We start from the raw sequence: 23,859 nt of genomic DNA, 5'->3' as shown, positions 1-23,859 counted from the left end.
CATGTAAAGGGGGGGGGGGGCAAGCTTTCTCAAGATCAATAAAATATGCCGTATACTTTATCCTACTAAAATCCTGCACATGACAGAGTCCAGGCTAGAATTCCTAATTTTAGGTACCCCTCTTTGGAGTGCTTTGGTTATAATGCACTTTGGATAGACATTTGCAACTTAATTTCATATCACCACTTGTTAAGGACTGATGGGAACACAGTGATACAGCAGGACAGGCTTCATAAAGAAATCTATTCTTTCAGGGATCACACACAAAGAGTAGTGACCGATCTAACATCTGCCGCCTTTGATCTGTTACAGGAGATATTTAAAGTATCTCCCAGGCACCACTGGAAGTACTTTCAAATGAGGCAAATAATCAGTTTTTGGAACTGCAAATGACACTGAAAGTAGACCTGCTTGACTTGTTTTGTATGGTTAGAGGGACAGTGCAGGCAAGGAACCCTTTGAAGCATTTGAAGGCTTCTCCTTTCGATACTAATCTTTTAATACCTCATATCGCATATGCTGGTATGAGTCTGGTCAGGAATATACCCTGAGTTGGTGGAATCATCCCAGTTATGGTTATTAAGATAACTATGAGTCTGGTCAGGAATGTAGCCCAAGGTGGTGGAATCATCCCAGTTATGGGTATTAAGATAACTATGAGTCTGGTCAGGAATGTAGCCCAAGTTAGGAGAATCATCCCAGTTATGGGTATTAAGATAACTATGAGTCTGGCCAGGAATGTACCCCGAGTTGGTGAAATCATCCCAGTTATGGGTATTAAGATAACTATGAGTCTGGTCAGGAATGTACCCCAGGTTGGTGTAATCATCCCAGTTATGGGTATTAAGATAACTATGAGTCTGGTCAGGAATGTAGCCCGAGTTGGTAGAATCATCCCAGTTATGGGTATTAAGATAACTATGAGTCTGGCCAGGAATGTACCCCGAGTTGGTGGAATCATCCCAGTTATGGGTATTAAGAGAACTATGAGTCTGATCAAGAATGTACCCCGAGTTGGTGGAATCATCCCAGTTATGGGTATTAAGATAACTATGAGTCTGGTCAGGAATGTACCCCGAGTTGGTGGAATCATCCCAGTTATGGGTATTAAGATAATTATGAGTCTGGTCAGGAATGTACCCCGAGTTGGTGGAATCATCCCAATTATGGGTATTAAGATAACTATGAGTCTGGTCAGGAATGTACCCCGAGTTGGTGGAATCATCCCAGTTATGGCTATTAAGATAACTATGTGTCTTTTTAGGAATGTACCCCGAGTTGATGGAATCATCCCAGTTATGGGTATTAAGATAACTATGAGTCTGGTCAGAAATGTACCCCGAGTTGGTGGAATCATCCCAGTTATGGGTATTAAGATAACTATGAGTCTGGTCAGGAATGTACCCCGAGTTGGTGGAATCATCCCCATTATGGGTATTAAGATAATTATGAGTCTGGTCAGGAATGTACCCCGATTTGGTGGAATCATCCCAATTATGGTTATTAAGATAACTATGAGTCTGGTCAGGAATGTACCCCAAGTTGGTGGAATCATCCCAGTTATGGGTATTAAGATAACTATGTGTCTGGTCAGGAATGTACCCCGAGTTGATGGAATCATCCCAGTTATGGGTATTAAGATAACTATGAGTCTGGTCAGGAATGTACCCCGAGTTGGTGGAATCATCCCATTTATGGGTATTAAGATAACTATGAGTCGGGTCAGGAATGTACCCCGAGTTGGTGGAATCATCCCAGTTATGGGTACTAAGATAACTATGAGTCTGGTCAGGAATGTACCCCGAGTTGGTGGAATCATCCCAGTTATGGGTATTAAGATAAGTATCAAATTCTTCTACTTTTTTGGACATCAGATAAGGTTTATGTATGAAGGATGCTGGACCCTACACATGACTAAGAAGAAGGGTATATGTGCAGATTTCAGACCTAGAATGGTCGAGCAGACAGGATCCTGGCATTAATTTTAAATCTTGGGAATGCCCAATTATTAAGGTTGTAAGGCTAGATGCTACTTATTTTGTATCTACAATTTTTTGCTTCCCATGTCCAGCTTTGATAGAAAACTGGCTAACTTTCTCCTTCATGAAGTTTCAAGGTTTGCAGATTTGTCATAAAACGTTTATATTATAGTCCAGTTCTCCATCATTATCAATAAAGCTATAGCCTCACAATGTAAGTAGTGAAGGAATCCATTAAGGAAGGGCTTGGAGAACTAAATTACCATTGATGTGAGGTGCATAGTAGAATTCATCAATAAAGACATGCAACAACACATTAACATATCTCTTCAACTTTTATATGCGTCCTAGTAAAAATGTTACCATGTACTTCTCAGAAGTACAGGCAAGCACAGGATGACTATGGCTGACCAAGTTCACAGACAACTGCAAACTAGGGGCTATAATTGACTCTCCAGCTGACGCAGACATCCTCCAAAAGGGTCTCTGAGATGGATACCTGGTGTCAAAATCATGGCCTCAAGTGAAATGCCAAAAAGTGCATAGTCATCCCCTTTGGAAAAAACAAAGTACGCAAAAACTACCACATAGGTGGTAGTCCTATAAATATGGAAGACGTAATAAGGGATCTGGGAACCCAAGTAGATAGTAATCTCACCTTTGACAATCACATTGCCAAAGTGGTTAGAAAATCTTTCTACGTGACCCACCTAATCACAAAAGGGTTCGCATCCAGATCAAAAAAGGTCATTGTGCCCCTCTACTCATCACTCATCAGACCCATCATAGAGTACAATGCCCTATTTGGGATGTACCTTACAAGACACCTGCAATAGCTGGAAAGACCACAGAAGTACCTCACCAAGAGGATCAATGGCCTCAAACAGATGCCCTATGCAGCTTGACTGAAGAAACTCCAGTTGTACTCAGTTGCATACCGCCTACTCAGAGGGGATCTCTGCCTGACATACAAGGCCATGTCCAACCCAGAATTGATGGACATGCTCCACCTAAAGAAAACCTTATCCCCTCGAGCCACATGCTCTAGGGATCTAAACTTCACCACAACAATAAAGAGGACATGCTGGAGGGATAGATTCCTGTCCCAGAGACTCCCCATGCTTTGGAACAAGATCCCAATCTACATTAGAGCTCCTTGCTAACACTCTTCAAAAGAAACCTTGATGAGTGGATGGGAAACAGAAAGTTTACCCCGGTGATCACTTCAGTGGCTCTGCTGGACAGAGGAACAGGGAACTAATTTAAGGGGGCAGCGAAAGCCAACACATTCTGGCTAGGTTTATAAATGCCTTCGAGCAGATAGCATAGTACCCACCTATGAACCTATAACACAGTTAGATGTAGTACATATTCTAATATGTGTTTGATGTTGATGATAATTTCTAGTTTTCTCTGTAGGTTTAACTTATGGTTTTGATGTTTAAAGTTATTCTGTCATGTAGTTTTCACAGATAAATCTATAAAGGCATTTATGGCTTTTGTGAATGTTGGTTTTGCAAATAAAAATTAAATAAATAAATACGTTAAAAACATGTGCTCTCATAATGTGCATACAGGGACACTAGGAAGTCTGTGTTGTCAGTTAGGCTACAGAGGTAGCCCTCCAGTGGTTGACCTCATTGTTACTCTAGCTGCAGGCCCACCTGATCCTATCAGTGACATGACTCCAGCATAGCTAAGTTATGTAATGCCATCTAACAACAGCACTGATGATGAAGACCAATGTCTCTCCGATACGTTCCAGTAGAGGCTGATGATCACCCTGTCCCAAGCAGGTGGCATGTTTATCAGCCTGGCTGTATTTGTTGCCATATCATATAGGTAGTGGGATACTCCAATGATACACCAGACCAGCAGTATTCACAGATGTTTACATAAAAAAAAAAATAAAAAAAAAAATATAGATATATATATATATATATATATATATATATATATATATATATATATATATATATATATATATATATATATATAGTTTGGGTAGCTGTCGCACAGATACCAGGTTTTACAAACAGCATGGGTATGGGTCAACAGAGGGGGGGGGGGTTACAGATGACAATGGCCTACTGAGCCATGATGTGAGGACAGCACACAGAGAGGACCATTGCAGGTATCCCTACAGCCTATGCACACAATATATCTGTATGGGAGTTGGAGGTTGGCATAATGGTTGAAGTATTTACCTCACAAACACAAAGTACAGGGTTTGATTCTCAGCTTTGGTTTGAAATTTGCTAGGCTTAAAATGGCCCACAAGGGCAGCTAGCCTATGACCCTAAAGAACATAGAAGGCATTATAGTGACTGGCAGCCTTGATATAGTAGACAGCCTTTCTATTGCTACAATGTACATATACAGCTAGGCATTTTATGCATGGTCTCTGCATGCGAGAAAAAGTTGCAGGTCAGCATAGTACAGATTAGTATGTGTACCCACAATGAATTCCAAAGTAAGGGGTTACATGTATAACATCCCTGAGAAGCAAGGGTTCACATGTACAACACCTCTGAGAAATACATATTACTACCGTACTGCAGAACACTGTAATTTTTCAGGTGTCTTCCTTAATTAGCCTCCTGCTGTTCAGGATTGAATGAGTTACACTCCATTTCTCTGCTGCCAGAAACTCATTTCAAACTGGTGTACTGGTCCTGCCACTACTGATCCTCTTTCAAAATATGAATAGTATCATGTTAGCTAAATCTGCATTTATATAGCAGTTTCTGCAGCATGTATTCAAATAAGGCTTAGGTCCACATGGATGTATGAATCATTATAGTTCTGTGAAATGCACAGATAACATAACACGAAGCTAGATTCCACAGCACACTGGCAACTTGCAATACCTGAGGGCTCATGCTGACTGTGTATGTATGAATGTCCATTTTGCTATCAGGTGGCACTTAGCTATGCTCACATTTCCAACACCAATGTTAAGCTGTCATTCTGTTTCACAGAATACTGATGAAGATGGCTGCCAGTGGTAGCACTCCACAGAAAGCACCTGTCTGGTGCGATAAGCATAGCACAATCACTCCCCTCCTCCTACACAGCCAATTAAGGTAGTAGTTGTTGGCCCCTGTTTTGGTAATTTAGGAAAATAGATGGTTGGTTCAACCTGGACAGGCTACTGACTGAAGCTACTAAAATGCTTAGGACTAGCAAACAAAGTAGATGATGCTTTGATGACTTGTGGTACTACCACCCTAATAATCTCTGGTATTGGGAAACAGAGTGTATGCAAGTTTATGATATAGAAAGGGAATGTCATTGCTACTGTTTTTCAACCTGTAATTTTAAACTGTTTTATTTATTTATTTATTTATTTATTTTTTCTGTCATTCATAGAAGTGCTCCTAATAAAAGTTGTTTCTTTCTGCCAGATACAAGGATGTAACATGTGGACTGTGGGGGATTGTATCTGTAATGTGCCTGTTGCTTGTCTATATATCATAGTGCTGTTGTATATTTAAGTAATAATCCATGACTGCATGTAGGTAATGTAGGATTTACCCATGGACAGTGTGCTATTGTACAATGACATTTTTATGGGAAAAAAAGTCTTACTTTTTCTGAGCACTGTGCACACTCTAATGTACATTGAGTTGAGCACCCCCCAGTCATTCACCCAGCATGAATTATAGTTCTCCACAGTCCCTGATTCTGCAGCCTATGCTGCCCTGCCCCTCTTGAATCTTTTGGATATCCTGCTAAATCACCAGGGATTGTAGTAAATCAGTAGAGCCTGACATTCGAGTTTAATACTTTTTTTTTTTTTTTTTTTTTTTTTTTTTTTAGAAAATGCATGTTAATTGTTGTTTAGTATAATAGTGCAGGAACTTTTTTTTTTGGTAGTTGAAAGCTGGAAACAGAAACTTCCACAATTTTTTCAAATGTATAACTTTTCCTCTGATTTACTGGCAAGAACTCAATGCAGATTTAACTATGGGCTGGATTCACGAAGGCTTGCATGGAGTCTAAGAGTAGAGTAAGACTCCATGCAGCCAACATGTCCGTCGAGTGATCCAGGAACAGCCGGCAGCGGTGTGCAAGAGGGCTCCTAAAATTACTCTTACACGGACAGGGCTAGGTTATGCAAATTACCTCATTTGCTGCCAAAAGCTATGCAAATGAGGTAAATTTGCAATCCAGGAAACCCTAACCTGTCCGAGTAAGAGTAGTGTTATTTGCAGAAATGTACTCCGTTGACAACTGAGTACCGTTCTGCAAATAGCAAAACGGAGCCGTGACAGCTCCAAAAAAAGGATGCATCCAGTCGAGGAAGCATGCCAATGGCCAAATATAAGGCCATTGGCAATGTTCCCCATTGCAAAATAAAAAAATATATATATTTTTTACCTCGATCTCCAAAGTTTAAGCATCACGCAGCGTCGCGCAAATGTGCTGCACTTTAAAAACCAGAAAACCGAAAATTAAAAGCCACAAATAGGGGTTTCATTGAAAATATTAATTTTCCATGCAAGTGAATGGCAGGCTGAAGACAACATGGCTACTGAGTAGAGGTTGCTAAGGGGGGAAGTTCAGTCTAAGAGATGTAACCAAGCATTAGTAGGCAATCCTATGCAAATGAGGGTAAGAATAGTGAATCCCAATTTTACATGGCAAATGAGCAAAGTCTGTGGAGTGTAAGAGTAGGATAAGGGGAGTATCAGAGTAGAAGATAGGTGAAATCACGAGGGGGGTATGTATGAAAGAATGTAAGCCCATTGGAGCAGAGTGGCATGCGTTTGCTGTCAGTTACTCATCACTGGAAGAGGTGTGTCAACAGGTATCCTAGCTAAAGGCAAGAAATTGAAAGGCAAGAAATTGAAGGTGTATGCCGTGGATAACACTAAAGTTTCTTCTGAAGTGCCTGCAACGTGTTTGCATGCGGGTGTGCGCCTGTATATCTGAGTAAGACTGTATGCGCGCGGTTGCGCCTGTGTACACGCAGTTAAGCAGGAGTCAACAAGTGTTAGGCTGTGTAAGCATGTGTGCGCGCGTGTGAGTGTGTTTATGCTTTTGTGCGTGGCACTTCCCCCTGTGGAAACAGAAAGGGAAAAGGAAGCACAACAAATAGTACAAAGTTAACCAAGGAGAACTAGCAGAGCTAGCAGGTGAAAACTATCAGAATCAGGCAATTACACAGGCAGTACACTAGCCCAGCCCAGCCCAGCACTTAAAACTCTGCAAACAACTTTCCACCATGTTTTCCTCAGAGACACTGCAACACTGCAGTAAACTAAGAGAAGTGAAAACTTAAAAAGCTTTACTGAGACAAAGAAATGTTAGGGGCTGCCATTGCTGTTATAAGGCGACATATGCAATATGCTGAGGGTGGTGACAATGCAAATGCTGCTGAGCAACCCACAGTGAGGAGACGGAGAAGAGTGTACAGGCCCAGGGTAACCTATCAGGGGCTACATGAGCTGGAGATAGTGGAGTGCTATAGAGTGGACAGAGACCTCATGCAGCAAATTGTTGAGCTGTGCAGGCCACACCTCACACAAAGAACCAACAGAGGAGAACCCATCCCAGTGGAAACCAAGGTATGTGTTGGCCTAAGAATACTAGCAACAGGTACCTTCCAGAGACCAACTGGTGATATGATGGGGATTTCACAGGTATCAGCATCCAGGGTACTGCACCAGTTCCTGAATGCCATGTCAGCACGTCAGTGATCATGTATATTTCCCCAATTCCCATGAGGTATTGGCCAGCAATATGCGTCTTTTCCAGCAAATAGTGGAATACCCTGAGGTAGTGGGTGCAATAGACTGCACGCACATACACATCAAAGCACCAGCTGGTGAGCGGGGTAGGGCCTATTTAACCGCAAGGGCTTCCCCTCCATCAATTGCCAGGTCTTGTGTGATGCCCAGGGCATAATACTGAATGTGTGTGCTAGCTGCCCTGGAAGCTACCATGATTCCCATATCTGGCATCTGACACAGCTGTACCAGACATTTGCCAATGGGGACATCCCTCATGGTCACCTAACTGGGGGATGCTGGATATGCACTTGAGCCATGGCTGATGGCACCCATCAGAAATGCACACACACCTGAACAGGAACGCCATAATGAGGCACACGCACAAACACAAAATGTAATCGAGCATGTGTTTGGGCTGTTCAAGTCATGGGTCCAGTGCCTGGACATATCTGGTGGAGCCTTGCAGTACTCACCAGCTACATGTACCCAAATTGTCATGGTATGTGCTATGCTACATAATATGATCCTGCGAAAACAGCTGCAGCAGGAGCAGCATAGGCCTGGGCCAAACAGCCCTCCACCATTGCCAAGGCCATCACAGCCAGAGCGTGACTCGGAGGAGGAACAACCTGAGCCTGCCCCAGTAGGCAGAAGGAGGTGTGCCCAGTATGCTTTGGCCTTGGCAAAGAGGCAACGCATAGCACATACACTGGCTCACTAGGAACCCTGGAAATGATACCTCTCTCTGACTCGCACATATAGTAAAAGGGATGCCTAACTTGACACTACCTGTTTTCAAACATGTATAGGGAATGTACTATGTGCATCCGACATAGGCAGCCCTGCAGCACCACCTGAGGCATGATTGCCATGTTTTAAGCAATATAAAGCAGTGCTAAACAGCTTTTACCACTATTTAGTATATGTAAATAAAACTGCACACACTAACTAGCACAACTTTGTGCAATGCTGAGCAATATTGGGCAACGTTCAGCAATGTTGGTTAATGTTGAGCAATGTTGGGCAAGTTCGGTCAAAATTGGGCATAGTTGAGCAAAAGCAGGTAAGCGTGCTCATATTTGCTTTACTGTTCCTTAAGCAGTCTGGTCTGCCCAGTATGAAAATATAAAGCAGTGACACACCTCGAACCCAGGACACTGTACACTATAGTCACAGTACTGAACCACTAAACCATGACAGTATTTCACTGGTCAGCTTGTTATGAAGAAATGTTGATAAGTTTATGCAAAGTGTCTCATGGAAACCCTGCAGGCACAGCATAATCCCTGTCGAGTTATGACACAAAGGTGAGCCCTGCAGTAAAAATACAACTTGATTTTCAACACACACATATAGTATAAATGTTAATATTGGGCATGTTCACACATGTCAACAAATGTAGTGGACTTCAGACAGCAACATACTGAAAGGTCACACTGGGCATGCTCACACACTTAGGCCATGTCTGAGTACAGCAGTGGGCCACACATATCTGGCAGTTGCATGTGTTAACCCAGAAACCTCTCACTATTCACCAATCCTACCTTGTGCACACAGTTATATGACAACAGACACATATATAATATATTGGAACCCTGTCATAATCAAATATGTACTACAAATACTTAGGCTGTTCATAGAAAGTGGGAAAGCAAAGAAGATAAAAAACCTGCAATCAGTATCATCAATAAGCAATGTGCACTCCAAACATTATCATAGGTTCATAGGCTCATAGGTTGATACTAGGCTATCTGCCCTAGGGCATTTATAAGCCTAGCCAGAGTGAGTTTGGCTTTCGCTACCCTTTTAGATTAGTAGACTGTGCCTTTGAATAGTAGGTCACAGAAGATAGCCCTTTTATGGTTAGTTTATTGTGCCTCTGTCTAGCAGGGACCCAGAAGAGATCCCAGGGGTAAACTTACGATCTCCCATCCACTCATCATGATTTCTCTTGAAGAGGGTCAGTGAGGGGCTCTGCCTAACTTGGACTGGGATTTTCTTCCAGTGTGAGGGGAGCCTCTGGGATATGACTCTGTCCCTCCAGCATGTCCTATTTATTTCTGTGCTGAGGTTTAAGTCCCTGGAGCATGCAGCTCTAAGGGATTCAGATTTCCTGAGGTGGAGCATGTCCATTAATTCTGGGTTGGACATGGCTTTATACGTCAGGCACAGATCGCCTCTGAGTAGGCGGTAAGCAACTGAGCTGGAGTTTCTTTAGTCGAACTGCGTAGGGCATCTGTTTGAGTCCCTTGATCCTCTTGGTGATGCACTTTTGGGGTCTTTCCAGTTGCTGCAGGTGTCGGGTAAGGTACATCCCAAATGGGGCATCATATTCAATTATGGGCCTGATGAGTGATGAGTAGAGGGGCACAATGACCTCTCTTGATCTAGATGTGAAACCTTTCATGATAAGGTGGGCTATATAGAAGGTCTTTCTAACCACTTTGGCAATGTGATTGTCAAAGGAGAGATTACTATCTATTTGGGTCCCCAAATCCCTAATTACTTCTTCTGTACTTAATAGATTACCACCTATGTGGTCTTTTGTGGGCACTTTGTTTTTCCCAAAGGGGATGACTATGCATTTTGTGGCATTTAGCTTTAGGCCATGACTCTGGCACCAGTTATCCGTCTCTGTGAGACCCTTTTGAAAGATGCTTATGTCAGCCAGAGAGTCAATTATGGCACCTTGTTTGCAGTCATCTGCGAACTTGGTTAGCCATAGTCCTCCCCTGTTAGCCTGTACCTCAGAAAAATATATACCGAACAAGAGAGGTCCCAGGACTGAGCCTTGTGGGATGCCATTTGTAACTGGTTTAGAGACTGGCATGGCACCTGCAATTCTGACCATGTGGGTGCTATCCCTGAGCCAGCTTTCAACCCATCTTGTGACATATGGGTTGGTATTTAAGCTTGTGAGCTTATTTATGATGCCTGAGTGGGGTATTGTGTCGAAGGCTTTTGCGAGGTCCAGGTAGGCTGTGTGGACTATCTTCCCTTTGTCTATGGCCCTGGTAACTGTTTCAAAGAAGTAAACCAGGTTCAAGAAGTAAGATCTGCCCTTAACAAAGCTGAATTGGGTAGGATCCAGTGTCTGGAGGTTCCCGATGTCTTTGTTTATGAGTTCCATGAGGATACTCTCCATAACTTTGCAGACCAGGCTAGTCAGACTGATAGTGCGATAGTTTCCAGGGTCCGTTGTGGCACCACCTTTGTGGAGCGGGACCACTGTTGCTGTACACCATTCCTTGGGTACATATCCTGTAGTAAGGCTGAAATTGAACAGTGACTTCATGTGAGGGTTAAGTTCTTCTTGAAGCTCGTGTAAGATGCAGCCCGGGACACCGTCTAGTCCCATTGATGCTGTTTTCTTTGCTTTGGAGAGGGCAGCTCTCACCTGTTCATCTGTGATGTCAGGAAGGCTACACTCTGTTGGGATGACCATTTGCTGTTTTGGGGAGATGGGGGGGGGGATTTGTACTGAACCTGTCTGCCAAGATGTTGGCAATGTCTGTGGGTTCAGTGTATTTTTTGTCATTTTGCACTAACTCAGAGCAAATCTGGGAGTTGCCACACAGGTTCCTGACATAACTAAAGAAGGCCTTGTGATTGTCTTTAGTGTTTTGTGCAATTTGTCTTTCGAAGCTGGCCTTAGATGATTTTATGAGGTATCGTAGCTTCTTGCTAGTACTGATCAGAGATGCCTTCCCCTTTTGGGATTTTGCTCTATCATGTAGTAGATTCCTCCTTTTGTTGTATAGCTTATTTATGGCCAGGGTCCACCAGACAGGTCTCCTGCCTTTGGAGGAGTCAGTCTTGGTTTTACTTGGGATAGCATGATCCATGCATTCCTGTAGGTGTCCATAGAATGCGTTTGTAAAGGATTCTGTGGTTTGGGCCGTATTTTCCACTGGCCCAGGGGCTTTGAAGGATACCATCTCGGTTTTGAGATGTATGAAGTTTGCTTTTGAGAAGTTCTTCACTGAGGTGACCTTGGCTGGGGGTGGGGACAGGATATGGATGTCCAGTGAGAGTAATTTATGGTCTGACCTTACAAATGAGGGGTTTACCTCTGGTGTGGAACATAGAGTCCCCATGTTGGTGATGACCAGGTCCAATATATTTTCCCCTCTTGTGGGGGTGGTGACCAGTTGTTCCATAGCATTTGAGTTCACAAATTCTAGGAACCATTGGGCGAGGGTGTTGGGGCTTGAGTAGTATTCTCAATCAATGTTTGGGTAGTTGAAGTCACCCAATATAATGGTGTTTGGAGAGACCTTCAAATTCCCCAGTGTTCTCAGGAAAGCTGAGTGGGGTTCCTGAGTTTGGGAGGGTGGTCTGTAGCAGGCTACAAACTGAAAGGCAGTTTTGCCCACTGTTAGTTGCACATGGATGCTCTCCGATGCTTTGTGCAGTGCTACTAACCTGGAGGTGTGGGTATCTTTGATGTATATGGATACTCCCCCTCCTTTTGTGGTTCGGTCCGAGTTTTGTGACTGAAAAGCATGGTATGATGTATAACCTGGTAGTGCTGGGGTGCTTTCAGGAGCCTTGAACCAGGTTTCTGTTACTGCACAGCTATCAATATTCTCCATACTGAGGAGAGCCTCGAGTGCGTGCATTTTGAGGTTTAGACTTCTGGCATTGAGCAGCATTACCCTTAGTTTCTTTTTCCTTGTATTGTCTGTGGAGATGGGTTTGTCTTTTGAACCTTGCCTAAAAAAAGGCACTATGAGGGTGGCAAGAGCCTTAGCCAGTATTCAAAAGCCCAGGGGTGACAGGTGCAAGCAACCCCTAGCGAAGCAATGTGGCTTGTCGAGTATGTCATCCCAGGCTGACAGACACTGGATCCCCTTTGAATGACACCAATACTTTAGCCAATTGTTAAAATTGATCATTTTGTCTTTATACTGTGGCATCATTCTTGGTGAGGGTAAGGTGCTACTCAAGGTCAGGGTCATACTGGCCTGGGCTACATGATCAGAGAGCTTCTCTATGTCTCTTTTCATGTAGTCCAGGGAAGTACATCTCAGGTCATTCACACTAGCATGGACAATGACTGAGTCATATTTGTACTTGCCTTGGAGTGACCTGAGTGCATGTGTTATGTGGTGGATCCTGGCACCCGACAGACAGCTTACAGTGACTTTCTCCTTATTTAGCCGGGTGAGTGGGACGTCAGTGTGTCTGACAATAGAGTCACCTATTACAAGTGTATGAGGTGTGTTGTTTAGCCTTAAGGGCAGTGACTTTGTGGCACACTGACTTTGTAAACTATGTGATACGTGGGTATTGTTATGGGATAGCAGTTGTTTGGGTGTCTGCTTTGGAGGTCTCTGCTGCTTAGGGCGATTTTTATTTCGGGCCTCCGAGTATGTTTGTGTGTGTTTATGTGTTTGGTTTGCTGTTGCTATAGGTCTATGTGAGACTGGATTTGTGGTGTGTGTGGTTACCTTCTCCTGACAGACTGTGCCAGTCATGGGTCGATAGAGCTCAGACTCCAGTTTGGCTATATAGTTGCATCGCTCACATATATTTGAGTTTGTTGGGAGGAGGAGAGGGTTGTCTGTGTACATAAGGCGGTTGTAACATTGCCTCAAAATTCCCATATTCACCAGCTGGAATGGAGAGTACACACGAAACTGACCTTTGGACATGTCAGGATATTATGATGAAATACTTTTTGACTGATCAAAAAGGATCAGTAGGGTGTTAAGTGTTTAAAAGAGTATAAGAGGGGTTTAGTGCTTAGGTTTGTTGGTGTTTTGGAAAGATTATCCGCGAAGGAGTCCAGACAGAATCATGACACTTCCTTCAGCTATGTCATACATAGCAATGTACACTCATATATGTCCTGAGTCAGGGCCAACTTTAAATGACTGACAATGCCAACATCCTGTCAGACAGGCCCATACATACATACCCACCTCCCACTGACAAAAGGCCCTATTATCATACCAGGAGATATCACATGTAGAATGGGTAAACAGCTCCTTCCAAAGCTGAAAACGTGGCATCAATTGGATTACATTGTTTCCCTATATGTATCATAAGTGAACTGCAGAACAAACAGACTCTGCACCTGAACAGCCTGTTGAGCCTTACCCTCTCTAAGGATATGAAACTGTTGAATGGGTTACAGCAACATATGGCACACTCCACAAGTGTTGGTGCACAACAGACCATGGGAACTATAGTCTTATAAGCCTATGAAGTCTGATCTGCAAGGCCATGGAGTCCATCATGACTGAAGTCATAAACAGAGCTATTGGAAGCCTAAAAACACACAACCCTACCAACTATGGTTTGGTCATGAGCAGATCATGGTTCCCAAACCTGCTGGACTGTTTGCAAGGCAGCCACCCAGGACATACATCACTGAAATGAGCTACACACGTCTCACATAGACTTTGAATAGCCCTTTTTCAACATCCCAGACACGTCGTATTCACAAAATCAACAACCTGTGCATAACTATGTATTGTCATATGATGGAATGGCAATTGGTCCACAGATAGATCACACAAGCTAAGAATTGTGGAGTCCTTTTCAAACTGTTAACACCTGCTGTCCCCCATGGCTCAGTTCTGGGATTGCATAAAACAAAGTGCACACACATTACCATGTCTAGTCTGATGATGTCAGCATCCTACAAATATAGCAGGAGAAATAAAAACACCCAGTAAAGCATATAGAGCATCATGGTAATGTGTATCTCTCTAGTATCATAACATAGTTAGGTAGGGGTTTGAATCCTGCAATTGCTGAGTGTGTGTGTGGGGGGGGATGCATGTTTGTGTGTGATTTCCTTTGAGAGGACTGCCCTTTTTGGACACTAAGAAAACACCTTAAAAGAGGTATATACCTCTTTGGCAAGTCTGATGATGTCAGCATCCCACAAATTCAGCAGTGAAAATGAAAACTGCCAATAGAGTATATAGCGCACCGTGTTTAAGCGTATCTCTCTAGTATCATAACATAGCTAGGTAGGGGTTTAATTGCTGCATGTGTGATATCCTTTGAGAGGAGTGCCCTTTTTGGACACTAGGAAAACACCTTAAAAGTGGTATATCCCTCTTTGGCAAATCTGATGATGTCAGCATCCCACAAATACAGCAGTGGAAATAAAAACTTGCAGAAAAAATATAGTGTGTCGTGTTAAAACGTATCTCTCTAGTATCATAGCATACTTAGGTAGGATTTTGAATCCTACAATTGCTGAGTGTGTGTGTGTGTTTAACACTGTTAGTCAATGGGTTGTAGGTTTTGCTTTTACTACTATATGACATATCAGTAAAACAACAGAATGTGCATTGCACGTCAGGTATCTGTGTGGCAAATACATATATGTACATGTGACCTCAATTAGTTCATAGGTGTGAAGCCTGCTTTCTCCATGACTACATCTGTTACCTTTGACAGATTGTGCTGCTGCTTCTCAGACCTTAGGTCACATATGTATATTTTTGACAAGGCCAGCCACTGTAGTGATCTGTGGCCTAGGTCATCTGTGTCACACACACCCCTGACAGTTCCTATAGAATAGTGTGAGTGAGGGTTCATGGCTGGGGTATATTTCAGACATGTTCAAACACAACAAAGTCTGTCAATAATGGACATTCATTATAGGTGTACAACAACTTCGTGGATATGCATACAGACCCCTTATTGCTTATGTGATACACAGAGGGACTTCAGAATACCTTTAGAAATGTGAATACCAAAGGACAGAAGACATAACACGTGGCTGTATGTACACATCGGTACCCCTTCTACATGTTGTGGGCTACTACCTATGTGGTACTGTTGGGATACTATGTTTAGTAAATGTGGATGACTATGCTATAGTTGGCTTATAGCTTTACAGCATGGGTTGGACAACAGGTATCTGTCTGTATGATACCCTTGTGGAGGATTGGTGTCTCATCCGGAGAATGCATTGTAGGCCACTGTATGCATTACCAGATGTGGATGGACATATCCCTAGTGTGTTTGCTTATACCTAAGAGGGCTACATGCCAAACAGGAGTGGTCCCAGGAATGGTTGGCAGTCAATACCACTGGTTACTGGTATAGTATAGTACCGGAAGGATCCAAATGCTACTGTGTTTCCTACATCTGTGTGTCAGTTGTCAAGACATCATCTAATGATTGGTTATAGTCAGGCTGTTGAGGTTGTGTATACTTCCAGAATGCAAACCAATGACAGATAGTAACAGTATCACCCACAGCATAGTGTCAAACCATGTCATACACACATGTGTACCCAAGTTAAAACATATGTGTAGTAAAATGCATACTGGCCACCAATAGAAACTATGAAGTGTTAACATTGTGTAACACAGGGCATGTCACCCTTCCCATGTGTCCACTATGCACGTACATGCAGACAGTGCACCTCCACCATGTTTACAAATGTACACCTGCAAATCTGTACTGCACACATCACACACGTACTGTCCACTCACCAACACATGCTGCCAGAATTACACACATCAGCCAAGTGGCACATGGGCGGACAATACATTTTTAGAATTAACACTGGTGTAAATAATACTACATTGATAATCATAGCTTTAATGCATCATGCCTCCTCAGATATACCTACAAGGATATCATTACACTTTACTGTTGACAACATGCTAACATTGTTACACTGCTATTAAGTCACCCTGTGCATCAGCACCATGTTAGCCTGTTCCTGCATCAGTGTTACAGATGACAAGAGGTGGCACAGTTTCATCATATGCACAGGGTGTGTTGTTGGTTTGCCAGAGCCCGGCACTGGCCCATCCAATCGACATGTTTGTGTGTGTGTGGAGTTATGCTGGATATTCAAGTTACACGCACATATATATCCTGGTCTTAATCAATTTATTAGTATTAAGCTTACACTTGCAGCCCGCAGACATAAATAGATAGATAAGAACAATAATGTTTGATTATCACTTACATTATTATGGGTGTACACGTTTATATATATATATATATATATATATATATATATATATATATATATGTTTATTTATGGACATTATATAGCATATGTTTTATTTATTAAATATTTTTTATAGATTTCTCATACATATATTTTCCGCACATTTTTGTACATTTATTTGTAGATAGACAGGAGTGTGGATTGATATATGTACACATAAATAGTCATTAAATATTAATGGCAGTTTTATTACTATTATTATATTTGATATTTTGTATTTTTGATTTAGCTTAGTTTTATGTTTTTATGTATGTATTCATTTAATTGAGTTAAGTATGAGATATATACAATCTTTATATGCCATATGATATATATTTATTGAATGGGAAGGATATTATGAGTGCTTATTTCATGTATATTTTTATATTCTAAATGTCAAAAGGTTTTATCAGAAGTAGCTATATTATGAATAGCTAGACATATATACATATATATACATGTTAGATGGTTTATTAGCTTTATTTAATGAAGCTAACTGGGACATGCATTGAAGTGATGAAACAGTGATTCCTGATGGGTGTATAACAATGCTGTAAGGTGTGATTTATCTCATTTAATTAAGCTAGGGTGGAGTATATATAGTAGGAAGTTTGAATTTTTGATGAAATCTGAAGAAACGTGCCTTCGTAGCACGTGAAAGCGTTTATTTGTTATATGGAATAAACTTTGTTACATGTTTTATTTCATGGTGTCCTACCCTGTTTTTTCTTTATGTGTGTGTGTGTGTGTGTGTGTGTGTGTGTGTGTGTGTGTGTGTGTGGTACAACAGTACAGCATGGGTCAATGTTGATGTAATGTGTGTGTGTATGTGTTAGCCCTAGGTGTTTGGTTTATGTGTGTGTGTCTGCATGCACACAGTTCCACCATGTAGCTGCCAAATATGGGAGGTTGTGGCACAGCCACAGACTGTACCTGCCAGGCTGTAAAGATCACCCTTTCTGGCCACGGACACAGTACCTGTGCCTGGCAGGGGTACCACGGACAGTATCGGGTACTAAGCCAGACTGGGTACTATGATCAGAGGCAGAGGGATGTCGACTGGACCCATGACCCTGCTGGGACTGGCCGGAGTCACGTGCACGTAGTCATTTAGGATGGTCTATTGACAGCCCAGCCCTAACATTGCTGGGGCTGGTACTGCCACTACGGGAATGGCTGTGACTTGTGTGTCATCCACGACGACTGCCAGCTGAGGATGTTGCTGGCATATGTCCACGTCGACGTCTCAACCATCCTGCACTGTCCTGGCACATGGACATGACATTGCAGAGGGCATCTAATGTCTCCCCCAAAAGTGTATCAATGACCTCGGTGTAATTACGGATGGCACCAGCAAGGTCAGGGATACTGTCATTGTTAGCGGTGTTATGGGCCCTCTGCGCCCTTAGTCCCTGTCTGGTGTACCATTCCATATGTTCCTGTGTCTGCATTACAGCCCGGAACTACCTGAGGTTGTAAGACCTGTGGGGACACATCTGCCAGGGGCATTATGACCAGCAGTGCTCCCACAAGAACCCCTGGACATCTGCCTATGTGGTACTGTTCCAGGAACCTGGATATGGCTGCTGTGAGGGGATGCATGTGCCATAGATACCACACTATCCTGGTCAATGCCTACTGTATGCTGTCCCTCAGCTAAGGCCATTGGTGATGAGGGATGTTTTGGCTATATGAATGTGCGCATAGATGGGGTGGAAAGCTGTGTACTGTTTATTGGAGGACCAGCGGCAGACCCTGTCAAACCTGCCTGTGCCACAACACATGTATCATCATTTCCACTATTTGTGGCAGTGACTTCAGGTTCCCTGCTGCACTCAACCAACACAACCTCAGCACCTGTGAGAGGAAGACAGGAAACTAACTTTATAATCTGTACATGATGTTAGCACACATGAACACATGAACACATGCACACATGAACACATGCACACATGCACACATGAACACATGCACACATGCACACATGAACACATGCCCACATGCACACATGAACACAAATACACTACTCACTAAAGTTGACACACACACACACACACACACACACACACACACACACACACACACACACACACACACACACACACACACACACACACACACACACACACACACACACACACACACACACACACACACACACACACCAACAGCAATCCAGAACATACTCATTAGTGGTTGATGGTGGAGTACAGTATCACAAGCCAAAGAGTCCTATCACACGTGTCAGCATGCAGGATGTGTGCTGCTCAACAGCATGCAGTGTGAGTGTAGAGAGTCCTTGTTAATAACAGTATACATGTCTTTGATGCAAGTGTGTTGTTCAATGATTGGCCTCACCCTGGAATACAATGTGTACATGGACACAACATTGCTGTGCAAATATTAAATGCTTTTTAATGTCCTGTGCACCATCACTCATAGGTATACATACCATGGCTGGATGCACACAACTGTCAGGTGTATAGCAATGAATGCTATGTGTATTCTGTAGTTACTGTAACTGGATGTAGTGTAGTACCATGAGCCATCATCAGGCAGCATTATGTGGTCACTCAAGGCCACTAATGTGTGCCACACTGGCAACTATCTTGCTGTACCTGAACTAAAGCACTGTGGCTACATTAACCATTTCACAGGCAGTTGTTACATGGGTATGTAAGGTGTTCAATAGGGAGCATTGCCTAACATGAATGTGTTGTGTGTTGAAGAGTGTTGCACCACCCCATGATAGGCCTCTACCCCTCAGGTATAGTATGTGTGCTGTGTGGATGACATTTGGGATACTGGAGTCTGACCTTACAGCAGGTGTCTAAATACGCCATGTGTATCATATTAACACTTACTGCGTATGACAAAGTGGTGTATGTTGTGTGCATGTGTATTGACTCTGCCTATACAATGTCCACTACAGTGTACCACAATTGTTTGGGATGCTCTGTGTATTGCATGTGTTTGAGGCAGCTACTCATGTTACTGGGATGTGCATAGTCTCACAGAAAACATGCAGAGCATGCATTATATGTAGGTGTTTTACATGTGTATATGGCCTATAACTCACCTATGACATGCACATGTTATTTGCTATATTAAATGTAGAACACTCACCAGCATGCATCTGCTGTCTTGCTGTCACACCAGAGGGACCTATAAGGATATGAGACAGTTTGTCAGTGTCAACAACTATGGCATTGCTGCTGTGAGTTTGCAATTTTACAGTAGTACAATGGGTGACAGTCACAGGCATACAGATTATGTTCCAAATTATCAGTATTGCACAACACCAGGCTCCACATCTTCTAAATACATAATACACATCTGACATATTCATGTTCTAACAATCGAGCTAACAGTAATCTACAGATATGCCATGTTACCTGCACTCTCTGAGTCAACTTGCTGGGTGACTCCGGCCTCCATGATGACACATCTGTTGTAGTGGTTGGCCAGGGGCCACCATGCTGCGGAGCAGCTCTTCCACTCTGTTGAGGGGCTGCACTACCACCTGTAGCAATCTGTTGTCTACAGACATCAGAGGCATGTTGCCGGACATGTCTAATTAAATCACTGCAGTGATGGCGTACCTGCTCATAAGTCCGGTTATGCATGCCTACATCATTCACCCGACGGACAACATCTTGCCACAGTGCAGTGCACCCATGCTGGTCCTGGCTTGTTCTGGAGAACAGCAGGGTGTGATGTTGTAGTAGTGTGGATATGATTATTTCCTCCTCTTCAGGGGAATACACAGGGTTGCGATGGTAAGACATGTCCCTGGAAGACAATAAAACAATAATTGTGAGCAAGTCATGTGGCACACTTACCATTCTAAAGTACAGATATCAATGAAATGCCATATATAGCAACCTATTGGCTGTCAGTAGATACACACTTTTAATACCACATATCGGTGCTCAGCCCACAACTGCCTGACAGTGCCTGGCATGTTCTATATATTAAACTATGTTCTGCACAGCAACAAAGTGAAACCAGTATGTAAGACTATACAACAGTACATGGCACACTGTATGTGACACAATGCACTACCTAGCCACAGGAGGTATATATCAAGCTAATGCATGAAGAAAGATGTCATCCATTGCAATGAATGTAAAGTACAGTTACAGTATTACCAGTATACCACAGTAGTCTTTGATGCCAAACCCCTGCCTAACATATGTGCACAGTTGTTGATATAGGTGGCATACTGCTGTACTAGATTATACATGTTGCTAGATACACGTGTATACCCTGTAACACAGATATGATTGAGGGCATGGTATAGGCATAATTACACACACATCAGACATACATACAACACACAAATGTATGCCAACCCAGATGAGCTTTACCTGTGTACCATACAGTACTGTGCGTCACTACTTACAAAACCTTATGCCTGAGGTATGTAATCTGTGAGGACTATAGGGAACACACAAAACAGTGTTTCCAAGCAATGTGAACATACACCATACTGTACAGTTTAGGCCTACAGCTTCAGGTAGTACTACAGTTCATATGGGAGTTGGATTCACCAGCAGTACTAATCACTAAGCATACATGTATTGCTTTAGCCTACAATGGAACACCACAGTCGACAACAAGGGACTATGTCACACCGTATGCCATACTACTTTTTCTGCCAAGCAATAACATACACATCTGTTGCTGGGATCACAGCTTGGACACAAACTACCATGACAGTAACAATTTCACACTAAGCTATCACACCTTTACAGATCTTGCACACATTCACCAACATATTCACCATCACACTCAGTCAACCTCACATAGCAATTATTGCACTAAGTACATGGGTGTGTGCATTGTGTCATGGGTAGGTAATATGCTATTGGCCCTAGGGCCTACAGCGGCATAGCCATACGCTACCCTGGCCTTTGACACACATGTAATTTAATATCACTTGCCCTGTCAACCAGAGCCACAGAGGTGATTCCCGGGGTGTATTTCCTATCTCCCAAACAATCATCAGGAGTATTTATGACAACTGCTAATGAGGAGCTTTGTTTGCTATTGATAGGTGGTTTGTTCCAGAGTATGGCATGTCTCTGAGTTAGGACTCTATCCCTCCAGCATGTGCTGTTTAGTGAGCTGACAAGGTGTAGGGTCCTAGAGCGTGTATCTGGGAGGGATTGTAATATGTTTACATGGAGGATTTCCAACAGCTATGGGTGTGACATAGCTCAGTATGTTAGGCAGAGGTCACCTCTGGGTAGGCGCTATGTAACACAGTGTAGCTGTGGTTTTGTGAGTCGGTCTGCATAGAGCATCTGTTAGAGGCCGGTATTACTCTTTGTGAGGTATGTCTGTGGCCTTTCCAGTTGCTGTAGTTGGCATTGTACTCTCTAATGGGTTTTAAGTGTGATAAGTAGAGAGGAACACTGAGCTATATTTCCCTAGATGACACACATTTTGTGATGACGTGTACCACATAGACAGAGTACATGACCAGTGTGGCACTGTGATTATCAAAGAGGAGGCTACTGTCCACCTGTGTCCCATGTTCCCTTATCACACCTTCGGTGTTAGGTAGACTACCACCTATGTGGTAGTTAATGGGTACAGTGTTCTGGCAAGAAGGGATGGCACTGCAGTGTCAACACTGAGCTTCAGTCCATACCTTGGTCGCCAGACACCTGTCGCTGTAAGTATGCCCTATATCTCTCTCCCTCTATCTATATATATATATATATATATATATATATATATATATATATAAAACTACATATCTATATATATATGTCTATATATATATATATATATATATATATATATATATATATATATATATATATATATATATATATATATATGTTTATATACATATATCTACATATGTCTACATATATATATATATATATATATATATATATATATATATACATACATCTACATGCATTTATATATATCTATATATATCTACATATATCTACATATATCTATATATACCTATATATATATATATATATATATATATATATATATATAGATATATATATCTATGTCTATCTATATATATATATATATATATATATATATATATATATATATATATATATATATATATATATCTATATATATATATATATATATATATATATATATATATAAATATATATACATACACACATACATACACACATACATATAAACATCCATTGCTGTACATATAGCTGTATATATAGGCACATATACAGTCCACTATTCATGGTGGGAATATCACTTATGTGACAGTTGTGAGATATACAGTTATGTAATAATATTGCACAGTATTGTGCAGACTGCATTGAAGGTGTCCTCAGCCCAAGTAGCTTTAGCAGACCTCACTGGCTGCAACACTGCAAAGCTGACAGAGCATACCCACAGCGTTTAACCACCACATGTCATATACCAGCACTGCATGCTGTTTTCTTTGCCACACACAACCTACATAGAAATATGCACATAACAACCTTCAACAACGTATACATGTACACCCTTCACGAACAGTTGCAGTATGTCCCTTGCCCTATGCACATGTACAGATACATAGAGATACGTACTGCTGCCACGTAATGTTGATTCACAGTATGTAGAGTACTCTTCATAAACATCTACTACATGCCAGTTTGTTTTTAAAGGAAATATTTTTTTTTTTATTTTTTTTCTCTGTCTGTTGCTCTTTCTTCTGTCTCTTTGTGTCTCTCTGCTTCTGTCTCTTTGTGTCTCTCTGCTTCTGTCTCTTTGTGTCTCTGTCTCTGCTTCTGTCTCTTTGTGTCTCTGTCTCTGCTTCTGTCTCTGCTTCTGTCTCTGTCTCTGCTTCTGTTTCTGTTTCTGTCTCTGTCTCTTTCTCTCTTGCTGCAATGAGATTATTGCATGTGTAGAGAGCAAGTACAGCCTGCTTTTCTAGGTATCTGCACATGTGCATGTGATGGCCTTTGCACCAATTGCTGCCCACCATTTACTAATTGCATGCAGCCTGATGTGTGGTAATTGCAGTACTCACTGTCATAGCAGCCCACTGCTATAAAATGCTAGATTAGTTAGACATAGCCCTTTCAGCTTTCCAAAGTGGGGCCCATGCTTGTTTGCTGTGGACACTGTTGTGTCAGTCAGAAGGTTGGTATACTTCTTATCTCTGAAGCTA

General features: G+C 42.2%; 1 protein-coding gene across 1 annotated transcript; it reads right to left on the bottom strand.

The window, feature by feature from the left end:
* Nucleotides 1-497: 497 nt before the first annotated feature.
* On the bottom strand, nt 498-1,871 carry LOC122814268 (component of gems protein 1-like). Its single transcript, XM_044086862.1, has one exon. It carries the CDS (start codon nt 1,869-1,871, stop codon nt 498-500), a length of 1,374 nt encoding a protein of 457 aa, XP_043942797.1.
* Nucleotides 1,872-23,859: the final 21,988 nt, after the last annotated feature.

Source organism: Protopterus annectens, chromosome 10.part0 (assembly GCF_019279795.1).
Source record: "Protopterus annectens isolate FY-2018-M chromosome 10.part0, PAN1.0, whole genome shotgun sequence".
NCBI classification, from domain to species: Eukaryota; Metazoa; Chordata; order Ceratodontiformes; family Protopteridae; genus Protopterus; species Protopterus annectens.
The sequence above is the reverse complement of the archived record's forward strand: the minus strand, read 5'-3'. Positions and strand labels throughout refer to the sequence as shown.